The sequence below is a fragment of the Acinonyx jubatus genome, chromosome D1 (genome assembly GCF_027475565.1).
Source record: "Acinonyx jubatus isolate Ajub_Pintada_27869175 chromosome D1, VMU_Ajub_asm_v1.0, whole genome shotgun sequence".
Classification (NCBI taxonomy): Eukaryota; Metazoa; Chordata; class Mammalia; order Carnivora; family Felidae; genus Acinonyx; species Acinonyx jubatus.
In genome coordinates this window covers 53,064,383-53,089,688 of record NC_069390.1, presented here as the reverse complement: position 1 = coordinate 53,089,688, position 25,306 = coordinate 53,064,383, and the positions used below count along the sequence as shown (strand labels likewise).

The following is a 25,306-nucleotide window of genomic DNA, read 5'->3' as shown; positions in this document are numbered from 1 at the left end:
GTGGGTTCAAGCCCCGGGTCAAGCTCTGTGCTGACAGCTCTGAGCCTGGAGCCTGCTTTGAATTCTGTGTCTCCCTCTTTCTCTGCCCCTACCCTGCTAGCACTCTGTTTCTCTCTTTCTCTCTCTCTCTCTCTCTCAAAAATAAATAAACATTAAATTCATCATTTACTTTCATAGTCTCTTTCTCTGGTGACACAACAATAGCAGTGGTTAATAAAAGGGCTCTGCCTTCAGCCTAAGCCCTGGATCAAAGCAGCAAAACTGACACATAGGTGAGAAGTATATCTTTGTTGTTACAATTTCCTGAGATTTAGGGAATTTATTTTACTACAACATTAGTTGGTCTATGTTGATTGATGCAGGTTATAAATGGCTCCCTGTCTCAACTATTTTCCACTTATATCAATTACCAAAGGAATAGCCAGGCAGCTTACTTAAATACAGTCGAGAACATTAACACTTCTCTACTACAAAACCAAACTCAATTTCTCGCCTTTTTTTTTTTTAAGAATTAGAGCTTAGGTCTTACAATTGCACCACTCTTGTCTCTCAAAATTATCTTTTATTTTAGTGTTTTAATGTTTATTTTGAGAGAGAAAGAAAGAGCATGAGGGGGGGAGGGGCAGAGAGAGATGGAGAAGAGAAATTCCAAGCAGGCTCCATGGTGTCAGGGCAGAGCCCAATGTGCAGCTAGATCAGGAAGCGTGAGGTCATGACCTGAGCTAACATCAAGAGTGAAACGCTTAACTGACTGAGTCACCCAGGCACCCCTCGAAATTATCCTTTATAAGTGAATTCCCCTTACTTATTCCTTTCCAGTTAATGCCTCCTTACAGCTACCAAGCATGCATTGTATATTCAACTTCAATGTCTTTGCATTTTCTGTTGTCCTTGACTGCAACACCCTTCCCCCAGTATCCATGAGGCCCATACATATCCTATACTGGAACACACTATTGCAATTCACCTGCTCTCCAATCCTTGTGTATACCCTTATACACACGTCTGTAGACACCCACACACACACATTCAGAAAGAGAGAGATCGAAAAGACTTGTTCCTACAGTTTAACCCTCATCATTAGGGGAACCGAATATCCATTTTTAAAATTAATCTCCAAGAAATGAATAGTGAGAGAATGAAAATGTGAGGCATTTGACAATGTTGGCATAAAATAAATATAGTAAGTAATTTCAAAGTTGGTGTTAGTCATGTAAAAGAATTATGAACATGGTAATAACTTTCATGGAGACAAGGAAGCACTTGCTCAGGTTGCTAATTATAAGCATGAGTGTCCTCAACAAAATGAGTCCAAATATTTAATAGAGACAAAGTAAACAATACAATGTTGTGATGAAAACAAGAGTAACTGGGAAATGAAACCTTTGCTTTAGCAAAAGGGGGGAGATAGTTTTATAGAGGTCCTTTAGTTTCAATTTTAAGTTTCCAACATAATTTTGCATGCTATGAGTAGTATTTATAAAGATAAGCATCTTTTCTGTTCCCTTAAGCCACAAGTCTGGCCATAGGCCAGAGGGTGAACTAAATTGTCTTCCCTCTTTTCCATCTACAAATTTTCCATTTCCTAGATGCCCCCCCCCCATTTCTAATGATCTCAGATTCACCATGATCTGAACATGACCCATAATTTGAGATTCCCTGATTTTCATTCTTTGAAAATAACTTCTTATGGAGTAACAGTGCTTTCTGGCTATGTGCCCTCCAGCAAGAGATACCTTTCTCCTCCAAAATGGGGCTGAGTTTCAGTCAGGTGGTGAGCTCTCTAGGCCAGGTCTGAAAATTGCCCTGGGATCACCTCAAATTCAAAGGCCAAGAAAAGCAACAGCTAAAGACAGATGATGAAAGACACTTAGCTATTAGTACCTTTCCAAATCAAAGCCTAGCAAAAAAAAAAAAAAAAAAAAAGCTGCTTCATCCATTGATCTTACATTGTAGCCAGCTCTCTCTTTCTCTGGGTAAATTTCTTCTCCACTAATTGGGACCTGAGTATGGCTCAGTGTTTCTAATAGTAGCAAATTTTAAGAGGAACTGAAAAGGATAGAGAATTAGATGATCCTAATCCTGCGTCTTTCAGTGGCATACTTTCCTTTGACATGTCACATTTTCTCTGACCCAAGTAGATTTGTCAATAATATTAGAGATGGACTAGATTCATGTCATTTAGAGATGGAAGAGATGCGAAGGTAATCCAGTACCATCTTCATAATCCCATGTGAAGAAAACTATGAACTGCCATCCCAGTTAATTAGTGGCGGGGCAAAAATAAAAAAATAAAATAAAATAAAATAAAATAAAATAAAATAAAATAAGGTTTTCAAGCTCCTTCTCTAGTGTTTACTACAAAGTAGTTCTAGCATTGCTTGGTTTATAAAAAATAAGAAGATAATCCATGTTTTTGAATGGTGTGTGTTTGTGTGTGTGCGTGTGTTTGCAGTTTGAGCACGAAAGCTTGTAAGATATGAAGAGAAAGTCAAAAATGGGAACGTCCTATTTATTGCCTTTAATAGTTTCACTATCTGGGCTTGTTGCCACCATAAGCATAGATCATAACTCATCTCCTGAAATATAGTTTTCTCTTTATCTGGGGCATCAAAATCTAGTATATTGGTCTCTTGTTTCTTATACTTTACCCTGCCTCCATTTAAGACATCTAGACATCTTCCTATTCTTCTCTCCTTCTCTTTTACTCAGGGACCAGGAATGAACATTTTTCTGATCTGATTAATACAGAAAGATTGCATAAGATGCATGCCTTTATGGCCTTAGAAGCTACTAGAAATTAGTTTTCCTATTTATGGGTTTTCCATCTACCTACTGACTTTATTTATTTTTAAGGTTTTTTTTTAATTTAATTTTTTTTGGGGGGTGCAGAGAGAGGGAGAGAGAGTCCCAAGCAGACTCCACATTGTCAGTGTGGAGCCCAATGCAGGACTCAAACTCACAAACCATGAGATCATGACCTGAGCTGAAATCAAGAGTCCAATGCTTAACTGACTGAGCCACCCAGGTGCCCCTACCTACTAAGACTTTAAAGGAGGACATGATTATTTATCAGGTGAAGTGGTCAAATTAATTAAAATCAGTGAAATATATTGACTCCACCACAGTCTGCACATGATTGGGAAATCGTTTTTTTGTTGTTGTAACAATGATCATTTTATCTGCTTACACGAATGTCCAATCCCATAGATCAAACTGAGGGAGTGTATTCCACTCCAGAAAATTCAACATCTCATGAAGTTTTAATCAACTCTTTTTTCAGGAAGTTTCTCATGTGCAGGATTGGAGGAGGTGTCAGCATGAGCCCGATGTGGGGGTCGATCTAATAAACTGTGAGACCATGACCTGACCTGAGCCAAATCAAGAGTTAGATCCCCAACTGACTGAACCACCCGGGTTCCCTCATTTCCATATTTTTGTTTTACCTTTTGTTTTGTCTTTCTCAAGAACGCAGTGATGTGTCTGTATTCTAAGAAGTTCTATACAGGTTCTGACAAGCACTAACTACCAAACATTGAGTGTTTACTTTCTTTCATACATTGTCCTGAGTTCTTCACATATAAACTAACATAGTTCTCACAATAATTCAATGAGTTAAGTGCCATTATTACTCCCATTTACAGTTGAGAAAAATTAAGGAACTGGGTAAGATTCCATGTAACATACATATCGTAGTGCCAGCAATAGATGATATGCTATATTTCTAAATTCTTATCCCATGATTTTCCGTACTATTTGTTATCTTTTTATCAGATTATCAGTCTGCTGCAGGCTCAAGAAAAAACGGTGGAGAGGCTCAGGAAAACAGAGGTAATCACACCAATAGGTCCTAGAGACAGGAGACACAGAGGCCTTGCAGGGCCAAATAGAAAATCACCAGGGTGATCAGGAGGCAGAGGAAAGGAGGGGGAGGTGGGGAGGGTGGCAAAGGCAGAGCATTTAAGTGCTTAAGCTCTGGCCTTTGTTGGTATTTCCACAGGAAAGGAAGGAAGGGAAGTGTGAACAGTTTAGAATTGGTTAGTTGGAATAAGTTTGGTGGATTTTGTGTTAGAGGTGGAGTGTCTAGTTTCCTGGTACTTGGCCCCAAGATAATTAAGGCAGAGGGATACTGTTTCCTGGCAGATAAAGGAGGTATGGACTGGTTAGTTTGCATATCGAAGGTATGATCCTGGCTGGGCCCTTTGTTACCTTAAGAATTAACTAACCCAGCCAGAGAGGGGTGGGTCTCTCCCAGCCAGAAAGGTTTTGTAAGATATCAAAACATCATAATATACAAAAAATTACATATACATATATATTTATATATATAATATAAAACCTTACATATAATGTATATTTTATCATATACAAATTTAATTTTTATGTATATTTTGTTTACATTTATACATTTTATATTTTTATACTTTCTTATATATTTATATAATATAAGTTATATACACAAATGTTTATATAAATATGTATTTGTCTAATATAAATTTATTTTATATATGTATTCATATTACTTGTATAACTATTATAATTATTTTATGTATTATAAATATACAAATAATGCATATATATATTTGCATTTATATAATATACATTTATATTATTTATATATAGCATATGCTATACTATTTAGCATTTTATCCTTATACCATCAAGCATTATAAATATATCTAGTGGCCTTTTACTGTTCCTTTAGGTTCTGCCTTTGTCTACTCATGTCACCTTAGTAAGATATATTCATGTTCATCAGTAATCTCTTCTAGAGAATCCACTACTTCCTCACCTAACCTCGTTATTTGGGCATCACAGGGAATTTCCTTTCACAAAATTTCTATAATATATAGCTTTTTATTGCCTTGGTCGTAGTCCATTGGTATATGTAGCTACAGAAGGTCATATAATGATCTCCTACTTTCAATCAAGCAGTAAAGTATTTTAGATTTTATTGCATTAGGGACTTCTTAGTTATAACCACATCTATATTCCTATGACTGTGAACCAGTCTGTTTTTTCCTATGATGTTATAGCAGTAATCCTTCTAGTTTCCCTTCAAAGAAAAATGTGTAAAATCTCATTCAGAGCGGTATTCTCTATTCAATGATTTGGCTATGACAAAATCATAAGGAAAACAAAATGAAACTTTTGGATGATTTTAAGCTTGTAGAATGGCTAATGAAAAAGTAAAAAAGAGTACATAAGGTTTACTGAATAAATTTACAAGGAAAGAGAGCAAATTATAAAAATTCCAGAAGTTTGAGGTGGGTGTGAAATGGGACAGTACAATCAAAAGAGTAATTATTTTCTTGGCCAGATAACACCAGTAAAATGAATGAAAGCACCTAGGTTAGGTCGAGCTCCATTATGGACATTACAGTGGCTCACAGCCAACCCTGCCGTTTTGCATCTGAAACACATTAATATCGTCAGAATATTTAAGCTACACTGGTTTTCCAATTGATCCGTTTCTGTAGGTTACTATCCTATCCTAATTTATGGTGCCTGTTTATTCAATTGACTTCCTATCAATCTTCACAACTTCTGTCTTCTCTAGGATCTGTGACTACTTCTATCACCATCTACCCCATTCTGCTTATATATCCACTTTGAAAGCTAACCAAACAGAATTATCTCAGTGAGTCAAATACACTCTGCCTCTACTGATAAAAGAACAACTCCTCCATATCATTTCCATGAACCTGGATAATGGGTCTGCACATAGTCAGCTCAACCAGTATTTGCAGAAAGAACAAATCTCCTCATTCCCCACTCTGAGAGTCAATTCCTAAGATCTGTGGGGACAGTATTTTACTCCCTAAACCACAAAAAAAAAAAAAACAAAGGGAAGACTGGGAAAGGCTGCCATTTTCTGGAGATTCTGAGCTTTGAAAACAATGGACAGGTCTATGGGATTGAGAATCTATCCTATGCCTTCAAGTGCCACAGAGGGATTTCTCTTAATCTGAAAGGTGTCTGGAGTTTGGAGATAGATATAGACAAAGGAGCTAATATTGTCCTCTATGACACCATCTGAGAACACTTCAGAACCTAGCAAGATTAATGCTCTTAGAATCATAAATTCCATTTCTACAATTTCTTCATGCAGACACCCACACTGGCTTTGGGAAAAGATATTCAAGAATCCTGTTCTAATAGTGACTTGTTGATTCCCCAAAATTAAAAGTAGTGGCCACATTTCCATCCATGTTTTTTTATGTTATAGAAGACATGATGAGAATTCCCTTATTTTTCATCCATAATTTTTCTCTGAATAGGTATCAGAGTCAGTGGAGAGAAAAGGATTTATCACCCTGATGGGATCTACCAACATGTCATATCTGAACCCAAAGACTGTGACCCTGATTGGGATCCCTGGACTAGAGCATGTGCAGTTTTGGATCGGATTTCCCTTCCTTGGAGTGTGCCTGGTGGCTGTGCTGGGGAACATCTTCTTGTTAATCATCATCCCTACAGAACGCAGTCTTCACCAACCCATGTACATCTTCCTAGCAGTTTTGGCAGCCACTGACCTAGGTCTTTGTGTAGCCATAGCTCCCAAGATGTTGGCCATCTTCTGGTTTGGCTTATGCTCCATGGCTTTTGATGCTTGCCTCACTCAGCTCTTCTTTATCCATGCCTTGCAGGGCATGGAATCTGGTATCCTGTTGGCCATGGCCTTTGACCGCTATGTTGCCATCTGTGATCCTTTGAGGCACACATCCATCCTCACACCTCTCTTTCTAGTTCAAATCATACTGGTGGTAGTAGTCCGGGCAACGGTGCTTGTTGGAATTTTACCCATTCTGCTTAAACGCCTGCAACTTTTCCAATCTGTGGTCATTGTCCATTCCTACTGTGAGCACATGGCTGTGGTCAAGTTGGCTGCAGAAGATGTCCATATTAATAAATCATATGGGCTCTTTGTGGCCTTTGCAATTCTAGGTTTTGACATGATCTTTGTCTTCATCTCCTACATTCTGATATTTCAGGCTGTTTTTCGTCTTCCCCAGAAGGAGGCACGATGCAAAGCATTCAATACTTGTACTGCCCATATTGTTGTCTTCCTGGAGTTTTATATCCTTGCCTTTTTTTCCTTCTTCAGCCACCGTTTTGGACATGTATCACCCTATGTTCATATCCTCTTGTCTACCATCTATCTGCTTGTGCCCCCTGCCCTTAACCCCATTGTCTATGGTGTGAAGACTAAGGAGATCCGCATGCGGGTTGCTCAGATTTGTATTCTGAAGCCTGACATCCAGAAGTGATCTAAGAACAGAATGACACCGGAAAAATGTATACTTACCCATTTATGATGGAAACTCCTTGCACTATGTCTATGTTGGTGGGAGTTTCACATTATAAGGATCTCCCCTAAATAATCTATATTCCCCAAACAAAAGGAATCAGAAGGTGAGATAAACTTGAGTAACAAGTATATAAGCATCTCATTAATTCCTATAATCTCCCCCATCTCTCTATTCCTTTCTTCCTTTATCTTTTCTTTTTACCTTCCTTCCTTCTATCAATCTTTCTTGTTTTTTTCTTCCTTCCTCATTTGCACATCTATTGTATCTTTCTGCAAAACCAAGAAGCAGTTTATCCTTTATGTGTAACAGTGACAAAGACAGATTCCATGATTTCAAAAGATGAGAGTATAGCTACAATATAAAATACTGAGCAAATATAATTTAATGTTATTTAGGCATGGTAAAAGAATAAGAAAAGATCTACTTTCACATGTGAGAAGCAACTAATTTAGATTTTAAAAAGAATCGGAGAAGACCTCATATAGGAAGTCAAGACAAATGTGAGATTTGAATAATGCATTTTACTTAAAATGATAAAATGTTATTAACCAAGATTTCACATTTTTAAAACACTATCATCATAACTCATATAGATGTGGAGAAGTATGTGCGGGTGTGTGTGCATCTAACTTCCTTGAGCAGTGATTCAGGAAAAAGCAGGCTCATCTGTGCCTTTGTTAGTGATCAATAATACACAGAATTCTGAAGTAGGGCATTATGTATTAATATATCAATGTCTGACACATGGTTTTATTTAGTTGTACAAATATAGTCCTTTTATTGGATAAATGAACAACTCAACTTTTCAGAGTTGCCATTGACTAGCTTGTGATGGCCTTGGAAGGAGTTCATTCTCTGTATAGTCTGGTAACTCGCTATGAACTTATTTTATTTTCCCTAAATGTTATTAGGAGATACTTCCAACATTTTTGAGATGTAATCCATCAACATGAGCAGTTCTCTGATGAGGGGCATGAAACTTCTCAAAGGGCTTACGAGCTAGTGAAGAAAATCCAAAGACTTTGAAGTTTATCTATATCTCTTTTGTTCCCTTTTCATGTCAGCATCTCTGTGGCTTGAGAGCATATACACTACCATTATTATCACCATACGGACACCAGTAATCTTAACTCAGTTGGTTTCTCTATTTACCATAGTGGTTTGTCTCCCTCCTCTTGATGGTCAAGCTAAAGACTTATACTATGTCTTATAGTAGGAATAGAAGATTAAAGTTTACCCTATGATGATCTCAGTATATAAACAGGTGAGTATGGCATAAGAGTGTCTATCAAGGGTTTCCCCAAAAACAAATCAAAGCAATAATTTTAGGGTATGTAGTATATTTGGGACTTGCTTCAAGAAAAAAAATTGCAAGGGACTGAGCAAGAAAGATAATGAAGGGAAGTAAGCCATTCATGTGTGCATGACTGAGCAGGTTACTGCTATGGATTACCAGAGCTCTTTCCTGTTGAGGGTATTTGGAAAAGGTAAGGGTCACACCTTGAAACTGTACCAGTGAGGGGCTAGAAACAGCATATTTATCTAGAAATCTCCACCTCTTGTTAGATGGTAACTCCTAAAATATCACCTTCCCAACACTTCTCACATGTACTATTTATGGACAGAGCATGCTCCCCAGGTCAGAGAAAGCTCTTGGGAGTCATGGGAATCCACTGAAATGAAGAGACTATCTACAGGCAATATATGGAGCAGGTTGAGGGTAAATGGACAGACAGTCTTTTATAATGTAGGTAAGAAAATGTTTTTCTGGGTAAACATGAAAAAAACAAGTAAACAGAAGACAGTAAGTTCCTTCATGATTTCATAGACTTAGACAAGGTATGGAACAATGCTAAATGTGTCATGTACTCCAGAGAAAGAATCCCCATGAAATAGATTTGTAGGAGAATTAATACATAGGTCTCAGGTACCAAGCAGTCAGATATTTATGGCAAAAAATTGTGAAGTACGAACTATTTAGAAGAACAAATGGAAACACTAGTTTTCCAATATGTGGAGACTTTCCCTGTTACCTGAGCCAATGGAAAACTGAGTTTGGTTATATAGCCTTTCTACTGGGAAGGAGGGGGCATCCTTTGTTTCCCAGGCAGACAAGATAAGGCTCACTGGATGATTTTTTTTTTTTGGTATTATCTTGTGTGTCTTCACAAGAAATATTGAGACATATTGAATTAAATTCTTATCCTAAAGTGATTTTTGTAATAAGAAAGATTCTTTTATATATTTTGTGGGACTAGAATTCCATCTAGAGCCTTTTATGTTTTTTTACTTTAAAAATTTTGTTTAATGTTTATTTATTTTTGAGAGAGAGAGAGAGAGACAGAGTGTGAGCAGGGGAGGGGCAGAGAGAGGGGGAGACACGGAATCTGAAGCAGGCTCCAGGCTCTGAGCTGTCAGCACAAAGCCTGACGCAGGGCTCCAACTCACCAACCATGAGATCATGACCTGAGCCTAAGTCAGAGGCTTAACCAACTAAGCCACCCAGGTATTCCCCCACCCCCGTCTAGAGTCTTTTAAAAGAAAGACATACAAAAGGCAGACCAAAAGAGTGAGATTCCCAAATAAGATAAACTAGCTGTCTTCAAAAAAAATATGGAATATACTAGTGAAGGAAACTTTCAATCCTCCTGCCACTATCTGAATCAAAACCCAGAACAGGTGTGAGAGCTATTAATCTATTTATCCATTTATTAATTCATTCATTTTGTTTAAACTCAGTATCTATATTGTGTACATAGTATGAAAGGCTCTGAAAGAGCCTAAATAATGTTCATGCAGTCCCTGCCCTCAAGAAATTCTCTCCAGGAAAACAGTACTGTAAAAATATTAAAAACATGGATATTTTGATCAGACAGATGTAAGCCTGACTTTTGACTCTACTATCTAATAGCTGTGTGTTATAAAAAGAAAATTTAAAAATATTTTAATTGTCTAAACCTAGTTTCCCTCATCTTTATAATTGGGATAATAATAATTCCCTTAAAGGACGATTGTATGGACATAACAGTTTAAAATGTGTTTTAAGCATAGCACATAATGATAAGGTGCTTAAAAGATAGTTATTATCATTATTAAAATTGTTAACAATAATAATGAAGACAGGCATTAAAACTTTAATATAAAATGCAAGGAAGTCATTGTTATGACAGCGACCTGAGATAAGGAAAAATAGACGGAGTAAGGAAACACTGGCGGTGTATTTTTTGTTGCTTCCACTATAAAATTTTAATATATTGAAGAAAATCTTACTATAATAAAATTTCTATTTCCTTTCTAGTCCTCTTGATATGCAGCTTCTTGCTCTGAATGGAAATAAGAATACCTATTTTAAAAAGTAGTGCAAATTTGAAACATCCTAAAGGAAATATTTGATACATGGACAGTTTATGACTTCTAATGGAAGTTGATTTTAGGGAAAACCTGAAGTTAAATTCTATAAAAACTCCAATAAATGTCTATGCCTTTACAATCATAGGATATTATGTGTTAATAGATGTTCACGTACCAATGCCCAAGTGAGATCCGTTAGACAGAAAATTCCTATGTGTAATTTGACTCAAGCTCCTACTTCATAACCACAGCAGAGTTAAATTCTACATTGCATTTATTTCTTTTCCAGCATTGTGGAGATATAATTGATATATAACACTGTTCAGGTTTAAGATGTACAATGTGTTGATTCAAAACACATATAGTGCAAAATGATACCACCACAGTGTTAGCTAACACCAGCATCATGTCACATAATAACCATTTCTTTTCTGTTGTAAGAACATTTAAGATGTTATCTCTCAACAACTTTCAAGTATATAATACAGTATTGCTAGCTATAATCCCTATAATATGCATTAGACCCCCAGAACTTATCTTATAACTGGAAATTTGTACTCTTTGACCAACATCTCCCCTTCCTCCATCCTCAGCCCCTGGTAACCACCATTCTACTCTGTTTCTATGAGTTTGGCCTTTATAGATTCCACATGTAAATGATATCATACAGTATTTGCATTTTTCTGATTTATTTCACTTAACATAATGCCCTCAAGGTCCAGCCATGTTGTGACAAACAATAGGATGTCCTTCTTTCTCATAGCTGAATGATCTTCCAGTGTGTGTGTGTGTGTGTGTGTGTGTGTGTGTGTGTGTGTGTTTGTCCATTCATCCACTGATTGACACTTAGATTGTCTCCGTATCATGGCTATTGTTAATATTGCTGTAATAAACATGGGAGTAGAAATATCTCTTTGATATTCTATTTTCATTTCCCTTGGGTATATACCCTGAAGTATGATTACTGAATTATATGGTAGTTCTATTTTTAGTTTTTTGAGGAACCTCCATACTGTCTTCCATAGTGACTATACCAATTTACATTCCCACCAACAGTCCCTGTTTTCATTTTAAAAATAACAAAAATGGTGTCATATTTTGGAAAAAAAAATGTTTCTTCTCTCTTGTTGATTTCAAACTGCTTGAGTCAAACTTTATGTGCCCCAGATGTTTAAAGATTAATACAGTATTGTTCTTGATTGATGACATTAGTCAGATCAAGGAGCTTTAAATGCTAGCTGTATTTGGTACAAGGGAAAACACAGCTAAATGATAATGGCATGCAGGAAGGTAAGCTGGTATAACCCAAAGATCAAAGGCTTTGAAGTACTACATATCTGAGATACATTCAGAGTTTATTGGAGGTGACCTTGGACATGGTTGTTTTAAGTTTATGCTTTAATGTCCCAATTTGATGAAAAAAATAATATAAAGTTTGCAATTGTGATAAGATAGTTAAATGGCAAAATTTAATCTTGCACTTAATCTGTACTAAAAAAGTATAGGGGCACCCAGGTGGCTCAGTTGGTTGAGTGTCTCACTCTTGATTTTGGCTCAGGTCATGATCCCAGGCTCATGGGATCAAGCCCCACATCAGGCTCCACACTGAGTGGAGAAAGATTCTCTCTTTTCCTTTGCCCCTCTCCCTGGCTCACACTCTCCCTGTCTCTCTCTAAAATACATTTTTTAAAAAAGTAAAAATATTATTTCTTACCTATGGGGTGGAAAACCTTGAAAGTCATCTACAAACTAAACATTTGTTGTGACTAATTGAATTGAAAGTGACTAATGTTATTAAGGAACTTTGAATTTTTACCTTTATTAAAGTAGAATTTGAAGTCTCTGGTAACTGTCACTTCAATTGCAAGCATATGCTAGACAAAATATATTTCTTTTGTGGCCACCAGATCTTATATATTTCAGGAGTGGATGATAAAAAGAAGGTAAATTTGAGCTCACTATTGCTAAGAACTCGAGGGAAACACAATGCCATAGTGTGAATTAGGTAAATTATGCCACATAATGCCATTGGGTGTGCGCGTGGAGGAAGCTCTCTATCAGAGATTTTCAAATAGCAATTGAGCAATCCTTTCTATGGATCAATATTCTTCATGCGGCAGATGGAATTAGAAGAAAATCACAGCAGCTATAAATACCACTGGTTGGATTGAGTCAGAGCTGTAAGGAATGATAATTGTTTTCAGTGGGTAGGCATATGAACTAAAAACTGGTTGTTGGTGTATTTAATCAGTGAGAATATTTGAGCATTTCTTTTTTCCATATGACTTTACATTCCATAACTGTACCCAATCCAACTTTTTTTTTTCTAGAATAGAAACTAGAGTTGCTTGAGAGTCTTTTCTCAATAGAGCAGGAATCAGAAGGGAAGCTAATTTTTTGAGTCATGGGAAGAAAATTGCTATTGTACAGAATTAGGCATGTTGTCTTGGAAAGGAATAGATGTGGCTGGTGTGCCCTGGCTGTCATGAATCCCTATAAATCTCTGTATCCAAAACACCTTGGCTGCCTTGGAATCTCTAGAGAATAAAACTAATTCACAAAATCGAGAGTAGACTGATTATATGTATGAGACCTAATATGGGAAGCACTGGAAAATCATCATTGGTGAGCAATGATAGAAATGTTTAGGAGCATAATATGGAACCATTGAGAAGAGGTAGAAACTTAAAAATCATTTATGATGGAAGTGAAAGAAAAGTTGAGTGTGGCAAATTCTATCTTCCAAGAATGGCTAATAACCGTATCTTCCACATCACACACTTTTCTGTTATGTGCTCTTGCCACTCCTCAGTCAAGAATGGACTCTTCCCTATACCCTGATATATTTAAGGCCCTTCATCTGCCATGAATACAACAGAAAACAATCTGTGCCAGGTCTTGGTAGAGACCTTAACTAATACCACAACCTTTTCTGTTTTCATACCACCATGTAAGAACCCACCTAATTCTAATCCGATGGAACAGGAGTCAGTGTGGAGGTAGACTGCAATGCCTAACATACGAATGAAGAAGGCTTGAGTACCCAGTCTTAGATTCCTGTCCTAAACATTATCTGCAACTGCTTGAGAGACTCCCAAGTGAGAACTACACAGATGAGTCCAGACAATCAACAGTACCTTGAGAGAAAAAAAAATCATAAAATACCATTTAAAGCCACTAAGTTTTGCAGTGTTATATTGCACATCACCAGTTAAAATATAAAGGGATGCCTGGGTGGCTCAGTCAGTTGAGTGTCTGACTTCGGCTCAGGTCATGATCTTGTGGTTCATGAGTTCGAGCCCCACATCAGGCTTGCTGCTGTCAGCGTGGAGCCCACTTCAGATTCTCTGTTCCCCTCTCTCTGCCCCTTCCTCCCCTCAAAAATAAATAAACAATAACACACACACACACACACACACACATATATATACATACATACATATGAAAAATGATGTTAACAACTAGATTCTGCAATAACAGAAACCCCTAGAATACGAAGCACTGGCTTTGAGTGGACGGACAGAATCTTGAAGGGTACCAATAAGACTGTTAATGAAGGCATTAAATAGAATGACAAAATTGTCATTGTGTACCAGAGAATAAAGGTATCTGTGGATGGTGGAACTTTTTTTAAGGTAGAAAATAAAAAAGGAAGGAAACTTCCAGATAATGTTGACAATGCCACTTGTAATAAAATATGTATAGAGAAAAATGAGTTAAAGAAGTAAGTGTTTAACTTTCAAACACTACTCATAACAGCCACAGAAGCCTCAGGTATTTCTGAGTTTGAACACAAAATTGTTTCTCATTCACTTTTTCTCTAGACATTATATACTCTTAAAGCATGAGCTAGCTTCTGGATAAAAGTATGCACTTCCAAGATCCTTTACTAGTCAGAAGAACTGCCTGGTTAGATTGAAAAGTACAGGCATCTCAAAATGAAAAGAACCACTAGAGTCCCCAAACTATAGGCTTAGGAAGATAAAATGAAAATGTGGTCCACTTCTTTTAGAAAATGAGTGATGATACAGAGTACGGGGTCTAGGTCTCAGAAGGTAAAGCCAAGAACCACAAAGAAACAGAATTATCCTCATGGAGCAGGGTAAGAACTTAATCAAGAAGCTGAGAATGTGTGCCTTAGATTTTAGCATGCTAGGGACCAGCGACTCCCATGCTCCATCTTTCTTCCTCTTTTGGAATGGGAATGTTTTTACAGTTTTGTTATTGCTGTACTAACATTCTATGTTGGCAGTGTAAGAGGCAGAAGACTTATCTCTTCAGTTAATAGATATTCATAGAAAAAGGAAATTGTACTCAAAGAACTATATCTAAGGAACCAAACCTTTGAAGCCTCACCTACATCTGGATATGATTTAGATGATGAGATTCTGGACAGATATCATAATAGGATGAGGCCTGGAATTTTAGAGGAGATGTTAAGTATATGCTGCTAATGAAAGGGATGTGAACTGTTGTAGACAGAGAAGAAACTATGCCAGACCGGACCTGTCAAAGATGGCTATAACAGTATTTTCTAAACTCAATGTTTTTCTGCAATCTAACCATCCATAGTGAGTCTACTTTCCAACCCCTTGATTTGGTCAAATCCTTTGACTGCTTTGAGCAATAAGATACTACAAAAGTGATGCTGTCTAAGTCTTGGGTATAGACCATATCTGGTCCAGCAGCTTCTGGTCTTTACCTCATGAAGCCCTGAAACACCAGGTAAGAAACCCAGGCTAATTTTATGGAGAGAGAGCCTACGGGGAGGAGCACTATGGCACCAGGCTTGTCCATGAAGAAGCCACATTGGATGTCCATTCTCACCGACTCTTCACAAGATTCTAGCCCCACGCAACCCTTTTTGCCATGCAACCATGAGAGAAAATGAAATGAGAGTATTGAGCCCAAACAATCCCAAACTCTTAATTTGGGAGTTGTTTATAGCCTAGCTAAATTAATTATAACAATTGAGAAGGGGAATTATATTTGAGGGAACACCAATGGTACACTGAAGGTGAAAGAGCATGCCCTAAATAATATTCAGAAATGGAGTCGAAGAGGTTTCACTATAATATTATATATTTAATTTTAGTGTAGAAAAAGATCATGTAAAGAGGCAATTATTATATGAAGTAATCATGTGTTACAATTAAGGAAGGATTGAGTGACACTGGAGACCACTGAAAATGAACCCAATAGAGAGTAGAGAAAAAGAAGAGAGGGGAGGTCAAGGAAGGCTTACATAGAAAGTATTGCATAAAATGAGTCCCAGAAAATGATAAACAGCATGTGGTAGGGGCATTCGGAGAGGAGTCGTTAATTTATCTGAGCAAAGTTAGGTCTCTGAAAACTTGTTCAGGCAAACTGCAAGGAGTTTAATAGTGGTTTTGCATATTTATGGATGTAATTAATATGTACATCAGATACACGTGTACATATATGTGCTTGTGAATGCTTGCGTTTCTCAGGTATGGTGTACGAACGTGTATAAATATGAATATGATAGCATGTTTCAGAGACAGACTGAGAGAAAGAGACGTTTATAGACAAATAAGATGATCGGAAGCATGTATATGAAACAAAAAGCATGTATATTTGTATCATTTGTGCGACATAAATGTCATCTGTGTAATTTTGTTCCAGTTAGACTTAGGGATATCTAAATTGTGAACATTAGAGATAAGAAGATGGGTATGATTTACATGTATAGGTTATCCCGTGGTTTATGAGTTGATATTCAATACTATTTCTGAAAAACTAAGACAAGGAGGATTACAATCTGCTTATGTGCAGTGCAAAATTCAGTTTCTGGGCATGGACCTTAAAGAAAAGTCAGTGTGAGGGTAATGGGAAGGCATGCAGACCAGCATCTGAATTATAGGCCAGGTCAAGGAAACCTAGTGTCTGGCAATACAGAAAATGACTGAGTGATATCATCTGAAGGCAGGCATTAAGGCAAACAAATTGAAGTGTGAGATGGGAAGAATTTTGAGTAAGAAAGACCAAGTGAAAATGCCTCCAAAATAGCATTAAGAATGAGCTAAAGTAGCAAGGAATGTGTTGTTTCTTTTCAAATAAAGCAGTCAGCTTTAGCTGAATTGATGCCTAATTATGATTTAGTGAAAAGAAAGCACCTGGCAAGGCAGATGGGCATCAACTCAAGCAATAACTTGAGTGCTGGGGAGTTTAGACTTTGTCTTGAGGAATAGGCTGCTGGAGATTTAAGCGGACAAAATGAGATATTTGCTTGGGAAAGACGTGTTGCAGTGTTAATAACAACTTTGGATAGGCGAGAGATTTGGTATAGGAAAGTTAGGAGAATCTGCAGTACACTGAAGAAAGTATGAGGTAGAGACGTAGAGAGTGGAAATGTGCAGGCATGTCTTGGTCACTGGTTGGATGAAGGAAAAGAAATAAAGACAACTAAGTAATTTCAAATTTTTTATTTAATTTAACTGAAGTCAAAAGAAAAAAATGGGGAATGCAGAGGGACAATCAAGCTAGGAAGGAGACTACGAATTTAGTTTGGGAAGATTTAAGTTGAGGGTATATATGAAGAGTTGTTCACAAGGCTATTATAATGTGTTTGTTTTTTTTTTCTGGAACACAGACATAATTCATGGTTTAAGATACAGATTCAGGTGTCTTGAATATGTGAAAGTATATGAGGTCAGGTAGGTGGAAGGGAGAAAACGAAGCTAGTGAAAAAATAACTTTGTTAAAGGCCTTCTCCGCACCCCCCCCCCAGCTTTGTAAAATACTTACCTACCAAGTCCAACCCACTGTATATTGGTTCCATATTAGACACCAATAGTAACTCTCTATAGATGACTCTTCTGCATTAAAACCATTCAGACCAAAAAGGAGCTCATTACTCAGACATGATCATAGATATTTATACATGTTTATTCCCATTAGGATTGTTTTTTATGATATATAATTTTATGTTTGTATAATATCTGAAAACATAGGTGTGGAAGAAAAATCATGGAATCAACAAAAAATTTGGATACTTATTTTTGCCCATAGATCATGAGAATGTATGACTAAATTCATTTTTTACATCATTTGAAAAAAAATGAGCTTACAATTTATGTTCTCTGATGGGATTAAATAATAGAATTAACAACAAAATATCTCCTACTTTATAACTTACATAAACATTTGGGGAAGGTTCTGGTCATGAGAGTTTCATAAAAACTACATTCTGACAGAGAGAACATGCCCCCCATTATGTGCCCACACTCACTGAATCCTTCTCTTGCCTTTGCTATTCCTTTGCCCAGGAAGCCTCAAATCAGGCAACCATTATCTCTACCTTAAACCTAACAAGATTTCCAGCTCCATATCACAGGTATCCTGTCCACCTCAGATATCATCCTCAGTTTCTATGACAGCGGAAGATCCGTAGTACCCGCTCGCGCATTTGCTTAGTCCGGGCTCCATAAATCAAGGGATTGGCCATGGGAGGCACTAGGAAGTAGAGGTTGTCAATGATAATCTGGATATGGGGAGCCATATGGTAGCCTAAAATCTGGGCCAGGACAGAGAAGACAACAGGAGAATAAAAGAGAGCTATGACACAAAGATGGGAGCCACATGTACTGAGAGCTTTGCCCCCTGCCTCCCTAGAGGGGATCCGAAAGACAGCATGAAGGATCAGCCCATAGGACAGAATGATAAAAAGCAAATCAAATCCCACAGATGTTACAATAACCATGAGGCCATAGACAATGTGGTTGGAGATGTCCCCACAGGCTATCTGTACCACAGCCATGTAGGCACAGTAGGAGTAAGAGATGATGTGGGTTTGGAAGCTTTCCAGTCTTTTTGCCAGGATGGGTGCTGGAGTCAGCACTGCCACTGCCCTTGTCAGGACAGCCAGAGCCATCTTCACAAGTATGTTGTTAGCAAGGATGGTTGTATATCTCAGAGGGTACCAGATAGCCACAAATCTGTCAAAAGCCATGGCTAGGAGGATCCCAGACTCCATGACATAAAATGAAGGGATGAAAAACATCTGTGCGAGGCAGGCATTAAAGCTGATGTCTTTGGCATTCATCCAGAAGATCCCTAGCATGCGGGGCACAGTGACACTGACCAGGGACAGGTCAACAACAGACAGCATGGCCAGGAGGAGAAACACGGGCTCATGAAGACTCTTCTCCACCCAGATGATGCATAAGATGGCGGCATTCCCAATCATTGTAATGACAAATACCAAGAAAAAAGGCACAGAGAACCAGCCATGGGAAGATTCCAAGCCAGGAATTCCAGCCAGGACAAATGTCAAGGGTTGAGGAATGGAGTTGTTGCAAGAGGACATCCCTAATCTGAACTCCTAACAGTCTGATTCCTAGGGAGAAAGAAACAAGGGACATTTTGAAATCACAGCATCATTTGCACCTAAAATGCTGGGTATTCCAGTAGCTTATGGTGATAATCATAATTATACTGCATAAACTAATGATCAAAAGCTTCAGTTACTTAAGGTGTGGAGGGATATAATCCTAGGCTACTCTCACTGAGGAAGGGAGAAGCAGTCTCAGGTATAAATTTTAAATTTTGAAGAGCCCCCAATAAGAGTGGCATATCTGCTAACATACCACTGTAATGTTTATACATTATAAATTGAGATCTAAGTATTTCATGTGTCAACTGCATTTGCCAAAAAGCACACGATAGCCACAGGGTAGTCAGACCTCCTCGAAGGTAACTTGGGATAGTTAAAATAGCAAAGCCTTTGAGAAAACACATGTCTGGGATACAATCTCAGTCCTGCCACTTAAGTGACTTGATCAAGCTGTTTAAGACAAAGCCTCATTTCCTCATCTCAAAGTTGGGATGAGGCTTACCTTTCAAAGCTTGAAGTGAGGATTAAATCCATGATTAAATTTCAATATTGTATAAAACATGCAATGATCCTGGTATAATTTTCCGAATGTATTGATATTCTATACATGCAAATTTTCTTCTTTTTCTATAAGTACAAATTTTAAGTGAGATATGGAAAAAGTAATGTTCTTTTGGTTGTTTCTTGGAAAGAACTGTAACGAGGATAATGAATACTCTTTAATTGACACCATAAAAAGGAATATTTGATGGCCCTAAATAACTTTATCCTCAAATACTAAAGAGCAAAAAAATACTAAAGAGCAAAAAAAAAAAAAATAGTGTCACCAGAAATAGATATCTGGCCAAATAAAGGATGTTAAAAAAATTTTTAAAGGTGCATTTTAGTCCAATAGGGGGAATGATCCTATCACAAATTCAAATAGAAAAGACAGTCCTGTGACACCAGAAGCTCACTATCAATTGGAGTTTTCAGGTAGAAATTGAATTATGAACCATGAGGAATAATGTAGATAAAATTTCTCCATGCGATGGGGACATTAGGACATTACAGAGTTTTAACAACATGGTAAAGTTCTGTCTGAGCAATCACGAACAGTTGCCAGGAACAACTATATCAACATTAATCATAAGTAAAGACACCACCAATTTAGACATAAAAATTAGAAATATACTTATTTTCTAAAGAGTGTCACTGGGTATCCTAAAGATTGTAGATTCCAACCATGGCCTTACAAGGGCTGGTGATGGTAGTATGTGGATTAAAAGAGAATCTCTTTTTCCCTCCATGACCTTGCATCCCAGGATTTTCTACTCTTTTCCCTCCTTTTCCTCTCTTTTCCTAGAGTAAGTAGTACCTGTAGATGGTTGTGAGTCTAGTCACAGTGGGACTGGGAGCAGCAAAGCATTCATTTACTGAAGGTATGGGGAAGATCTGCTGATGACCAGAATAAAAGGCAGATTTATGCTGTTTGTTCTGGTCCTTGGGGATCCCTACTGGCCTCTCTGTTGGCAAAGTGCCTTATTTAGCCTGGATATTCTGGAAAACAAATCCTAGAGCCAATCACTAAGGATACCACGTACGAATAAGAGCAGATATTAAGGAGCACTGTAAACCTACTGTTGATAAGGTTTAGAAACCCTAGAGAGAAAGAGTAAGGGCTGGAGAATCATTTAGGATGGAAATTAAAGCACACCTGGAGTAACAGAAGGCAGATGTGTGTGAAGCTATAAGCATTTTAAAATTGCTACAGCTTGCTTCCAAACCAATAGTTGAAATCATTTTCATTTCCAGTGACTTTGGGACCTCTATAAGCAAAACTTAAACTAAAATTAGGAGTCTTGATTTCCTAGATGCAATTAAAATCCACAAAAAGTTGGAAAAAAAAGGTGGATTAAGAGCACACTTGTCTTGATGAGCCCTGAGAAGTGTACAGAATTTTTTTTAAGTTTATTTATTAATTTTTGAGAGAGACAGAGAGAGAGAGAGAGAGCCCAAGCAGGGGAGGGGTAGGGACAGAGGAGGGCAGGGGATCCAAAGTGGGTTCTTTGCTTATAGCAGAGAGCCTGATTTGGGGCTCAAACCCACTAATTATGAGATCATGACCTGAGTTGAAGTCGGACGCTTAACAGACTGAGCCACCCAGGTGCTCCCAGAATTTCTGAATCATTATACTGTACACCACAAACTAATATAACTATATGTTAGTTACGCTTCAAAGAATGTATCCACTGAAATACATCTTAAGTGACTAAATAAGGCCCTTGTTAGGTAAGTAAGATACATAAAAAGAAACATAAAGGAGTGAGATTAAAGTAGGAACAAGAGAGGAGCTCTATAAAAATTTTTTTAAAAAAGCACAATACTGGGTTTAGGAGAGACTGAGTTCAGAAAGACCTTTGGCAGAAGTCAGAAGCTCAGTCTGAGAGTAAATGGTAAAGAGAGGGAAAATCTGTTAACTGTTTTGCTGGTGGTCAAATATAAAGATCCTAATGATAGTGACTGGATCTTGTTTGTTCACTGTTATTTCCCCAGTGCCTGGTGAATTGCAGGTCTTCCAATGTTTACATATGAATAAATGCACACACTCTTCCCCTGCCCCCACAGGTCTCCACTCTAGACTCTAGGCCTATAATAACACCTGAAGGGTAACCAACAGTCCTGCAACCTGTGAGCAAAGTCTTCATTAAGCCATTTTCTCCTAGCCTAAAGTATACTCAGGGTACTCAAATAAATTTAATTCTTTCTATCATGATTGCTACCAACTTGGATCAAATTATTATCATATTGTCCTCAAAAACTTTTATAATGTTCTAAGAGGCCTTTTGCATTCCTTTCTTCCATTCTTTGTCGCAAAACATTTTCCTCACTGTAGTCACAATGGTCTTTTTATTTTCCCTGTATGTTTCCTTATTTTTGAGAGGGGGAGAAAGAGAGAGAGTGTGCATGTGCAAGAGAGAGAAGGGGACAGAGGATCTGAAATGGGCTCTGTGCTGATAGCAGATATCCCCATGTGGGGTGGAACTCACAAACCATGAGATCATTACCTGAGTCGAAGTTGGATGCTTAATGGACTAAGCTATCCACGTGCCCCACAATGATCTTTTAAAAACACAAACATGATGTCACTCCTATGCATAAAATGTTCACAGTCTTCCTCTCATTTTTAGGATAAAACTGAGAATCCTCAGCCCCAGACATCCACTCTTCACTTCACTCTCTGTCCTTCAGCCCACAAAATGGACTCTCTCCAAGTTTTCAAACATATGGTGCCACTTCCTATCTAAAGATCCACCCACACATGTTCACATATCCTGTTCTCTTTCCCTGTAACATCACCAGTCCCATTTCATGATCTTTCTTTTCTCAGCTGCTTAACTCCCACTTGGCATTCAAATATGTTTTTTTTTAATTTCCTTTTTAATGTTTATTTTTGAGAGAGAGAGCGAAAGAGAGCGAGTGAGAGAGAGTGCAAGCAGGGGCAGAGCAGAGAGAGGGAGACACAGAATCCAAAGCAGGCTCCAGGCTCTGAGCTGTCAGCACAGAGTCTGATGCGGGGCTCGAACCCACGGACTGGGAGATCATGACCTGAGCCAAAGTCGGAAGCCCAACCAACGGAGCCACCTAGGCGCCCCTCAAATATCATTTTTAAGGAAGCTTTCCTTGACTCCCTTAGACTAGAGCAAAACCCCATGTTATGTGCACTTACAGAAATCTTTGTTTCTACTTGACAGCCCTTAGTATCCAGTGTAATTATGCATTTGAGCATCATTTAATTACTTCACATTACATTTCCCCAGAATGTAAAGTCCCTGAGACATGGACTTGTGTTTTGCTCACCTCTTCTCAGGACCTAGCACAATCTGGCCCATTTTAGCCACTCCATCATTTTTTGATGCATGAATATATGAATAAGTTGTATATCTTCCTTCCTTTAACTAGAATTCAATTCAGAATCTTTGAAGATTTAGATTTAGTTTTGTGTTTGTTATTGTTGGACATTTCTTATTTGCCATCCATTGGTATATAATCTGTGAGTACTAACTCCTTAGTTTTTATTTCCAAACCTAACATGTAAGCAATGCTGATACTTGTCAGGGGATATATTATAATTAAATTCCATGGTTCATGGTACTCCAAATAACAAAAATATAGCAAGAAGGTCCAGACTTAATAATTTGTCTTCAGGAAACATCCAACATAATGGCAATAGTCTCAGAGTTTACGTTTCCTTAAGACGTCTTTTCTCTTTAGACTGGGAGAGATCTGTCTCTACTGTCATTGTCATTACTCTCCATTATCTTACAAAAAAAGATCATTGAAAGATATCCTTATGGCTTTAATGCAGGTCCCTTAATTACAACTATCACATGATCGGGAGTTCTAAAATACAGGAAATGTGAATTCAAACATCTTATTGCTTTATTCATTCCTTCAGAATCATTCACTAAACACATAGGTTCACAGGACACTTGGAGGTGTTATAGATAAAAAGTAAATGGGATTTCAAAAAATACAAAAACACTAATTCAAAAGGATATACACACCCCTATGTTTATAGAAGCATTATTTACAATAGCCAAATGATGGAAGGAGCCCAAATATCCACCAACTGATGAATGGATAAAGAAGATGAGGTATATATACACAATGGAATATTACTCAGCCATAAAAAGGAATGAATCTTGCCATTTGCAATGACATAGATGGAGCTAGAGAATATGATGCCAAGTGAAATAAGTCAGTCATAAAAAGGCAAATACCATATGATTTCACTCATATGTGGAATTTAAGAAACAACAAACAAGGGGAAAAAAAGGAGAGGAAAACCAAGAAACAAGACTCTTAACTATAGAGAACAAACTGATGGTTACCAGAGGGGAGATGGGTGGAAGGATGGGTTAAATAGGTGATGGGATTAAAGAGGACACATGTCATGATGATCACTAGGTAATCTACAGAATTACTGAATCACTATATTGTACACCTGAAACAGATATAACATTGTGTGTTAACTGTGCTGGAATTTAAAATAAAATTTAAAAAAATAAAAAAATAAAAGTAAATGGATTTTAAAGTGGGATTAATTACTGTCATTTTTGTTTAAATCCAGACTATACCACTTAGTCAATATGTGACTATGAGCAAATTATTTAATCTCTCTGAGTCTAAATTACTCATATGTAAAATAAAGACTAATAATCTAGCGATTATGGTGATAATTATATAATTTAAATTGCATGTATACGTATCAATGTAAACATTTACCCACACACATATATACATATAAATGCACACCTATGTCTTGCAAATCTGACATATAATAAATACACAAAATTATACTTGTTATGATAATCCACGATGTTAACTATGTTAAGTGTCTTATATGCTTTCATTCATTTAATCCTTAAAACTCTACGGGGCAAGAAATCTTACAATCCTCATTTTATTAATTTTGACAACAAGGTCCAGAAAGTTTGGACAACTTGCCTGTGAGCACACAGATAGAAAGTGACAGAGATGAATAATGAACTCAGCACTCTGCTTCTAGAGCCAGTGCACTTAACCCCAAACCATACCAAAAGTTTAATTGGCAAAAGGCATATTAAGAATTTAACTAAAATCTATCATGGCATTTTTTACAATAGAGGTGGGAGGAATTTTTAATTAATTTTATTTGAGGAAAGAAATGTAATCTTTCTGATAAGGTGGGGGAGTTTAAACAAGAGCTGGATCTTGAAGGATAATTAAGTTCTTCCCAGGTGACAAAGAGAATAGGTAGGAGAGAAACATTCTAAGCAAAACATGAAGATATGGAGAGATGTATTGTTTGAATGAAGGCGGGGGACTTTATGAACAGGACCAGTTCAAATGATATATAAGAATGAGAAGAGAAGGAGCAGAAAAGAATTTCATTAAGTTTTGCTTTGCTATTCTGGTGCTTACATGGGTCTGACATATCAATTCTGTTTGTTTTCTAAATTTTTATGAGGATAACTATGATCTCAATGTAAAGGATGTATTAGACATAGTAATTAAAAGCTAATGCTTTGAACATATCAGTGGCAACTGTTGAAATATCCCAAATTGAAAATTATAGAAGCTTGAACAACATTGCAACAGTCTAAGGAAAAGGAATACAGAGAAGCGGCCCAGATATTTACTTCTAAGAAGCTCCTATACTAAACAGAAGAAAGAAGGTACAAATAATACTTTACAAATAGAAAACCACAAAAGAGAACATCAATTCAAGGAAATTCAGCATGTGTTTATTGAGTGACTCTGG

General features: G+C 37.3%; 2 protein-coding genes across 2 annotated transcripts; one reads left to right on the top strand and one right to left on the bottom strand.

Annotated features, from left to right (window-relative positions):
• The first annotated feature begins 6,308 nt into the window (after positions 1 to 6,308).
• LOC106966056 (olfactory receptor 52A1-like) lies at positions 6,309 to 7,271 on the top strand. The gene has a single exon (XM_015062135.3). The coding sequence runs from the start codon at positions 6,321 to 6,323 to the stop codon at positions 7,269 to 7,271; it is 951 nt and encodes a 316-aa protein (XP_014917621.1). The 5' UTR covers positions 6,309 to 6,320.
• A 10,657-nt stretch (positions 7,272 to 17,928) lies between these two features.
• LOC106966122 (olfactory receptor 52D1-like) lies at positions 17,929 to 18,993 on the bottom strand. The gene has a single exon (XM_015062196.3). The coding sequence runs from the start codon at positions 18,991 to 18,993 to the stop codon at positions 18,049 to 18,051; it is 945 nt and encodes a 314-aa protein (XP_014917682.1). The 3' UTR covers positions 17,929 to 18,048.
• Between the last annotated feature and the right edge of the window lie 6,313 nt (positions 18,994 to 25,306).

Bases quoted from the DNA above. Each gene is read 5' to 3' on its own strand.
- LOC106966056 (XM_015062135.3), top strand. From the start codon at position 6,321: ATGGGATCTACCAACATGTCATATCTGAACCCAAAGACTGTGACCCTG.
- LOC106966122 (XM_015062196.3), bottom strand. From the start codon at position 18,993: ATGTCCTCTTGCAACAACTCCATTCCTCAACCCTTGACATTTGTCCTG.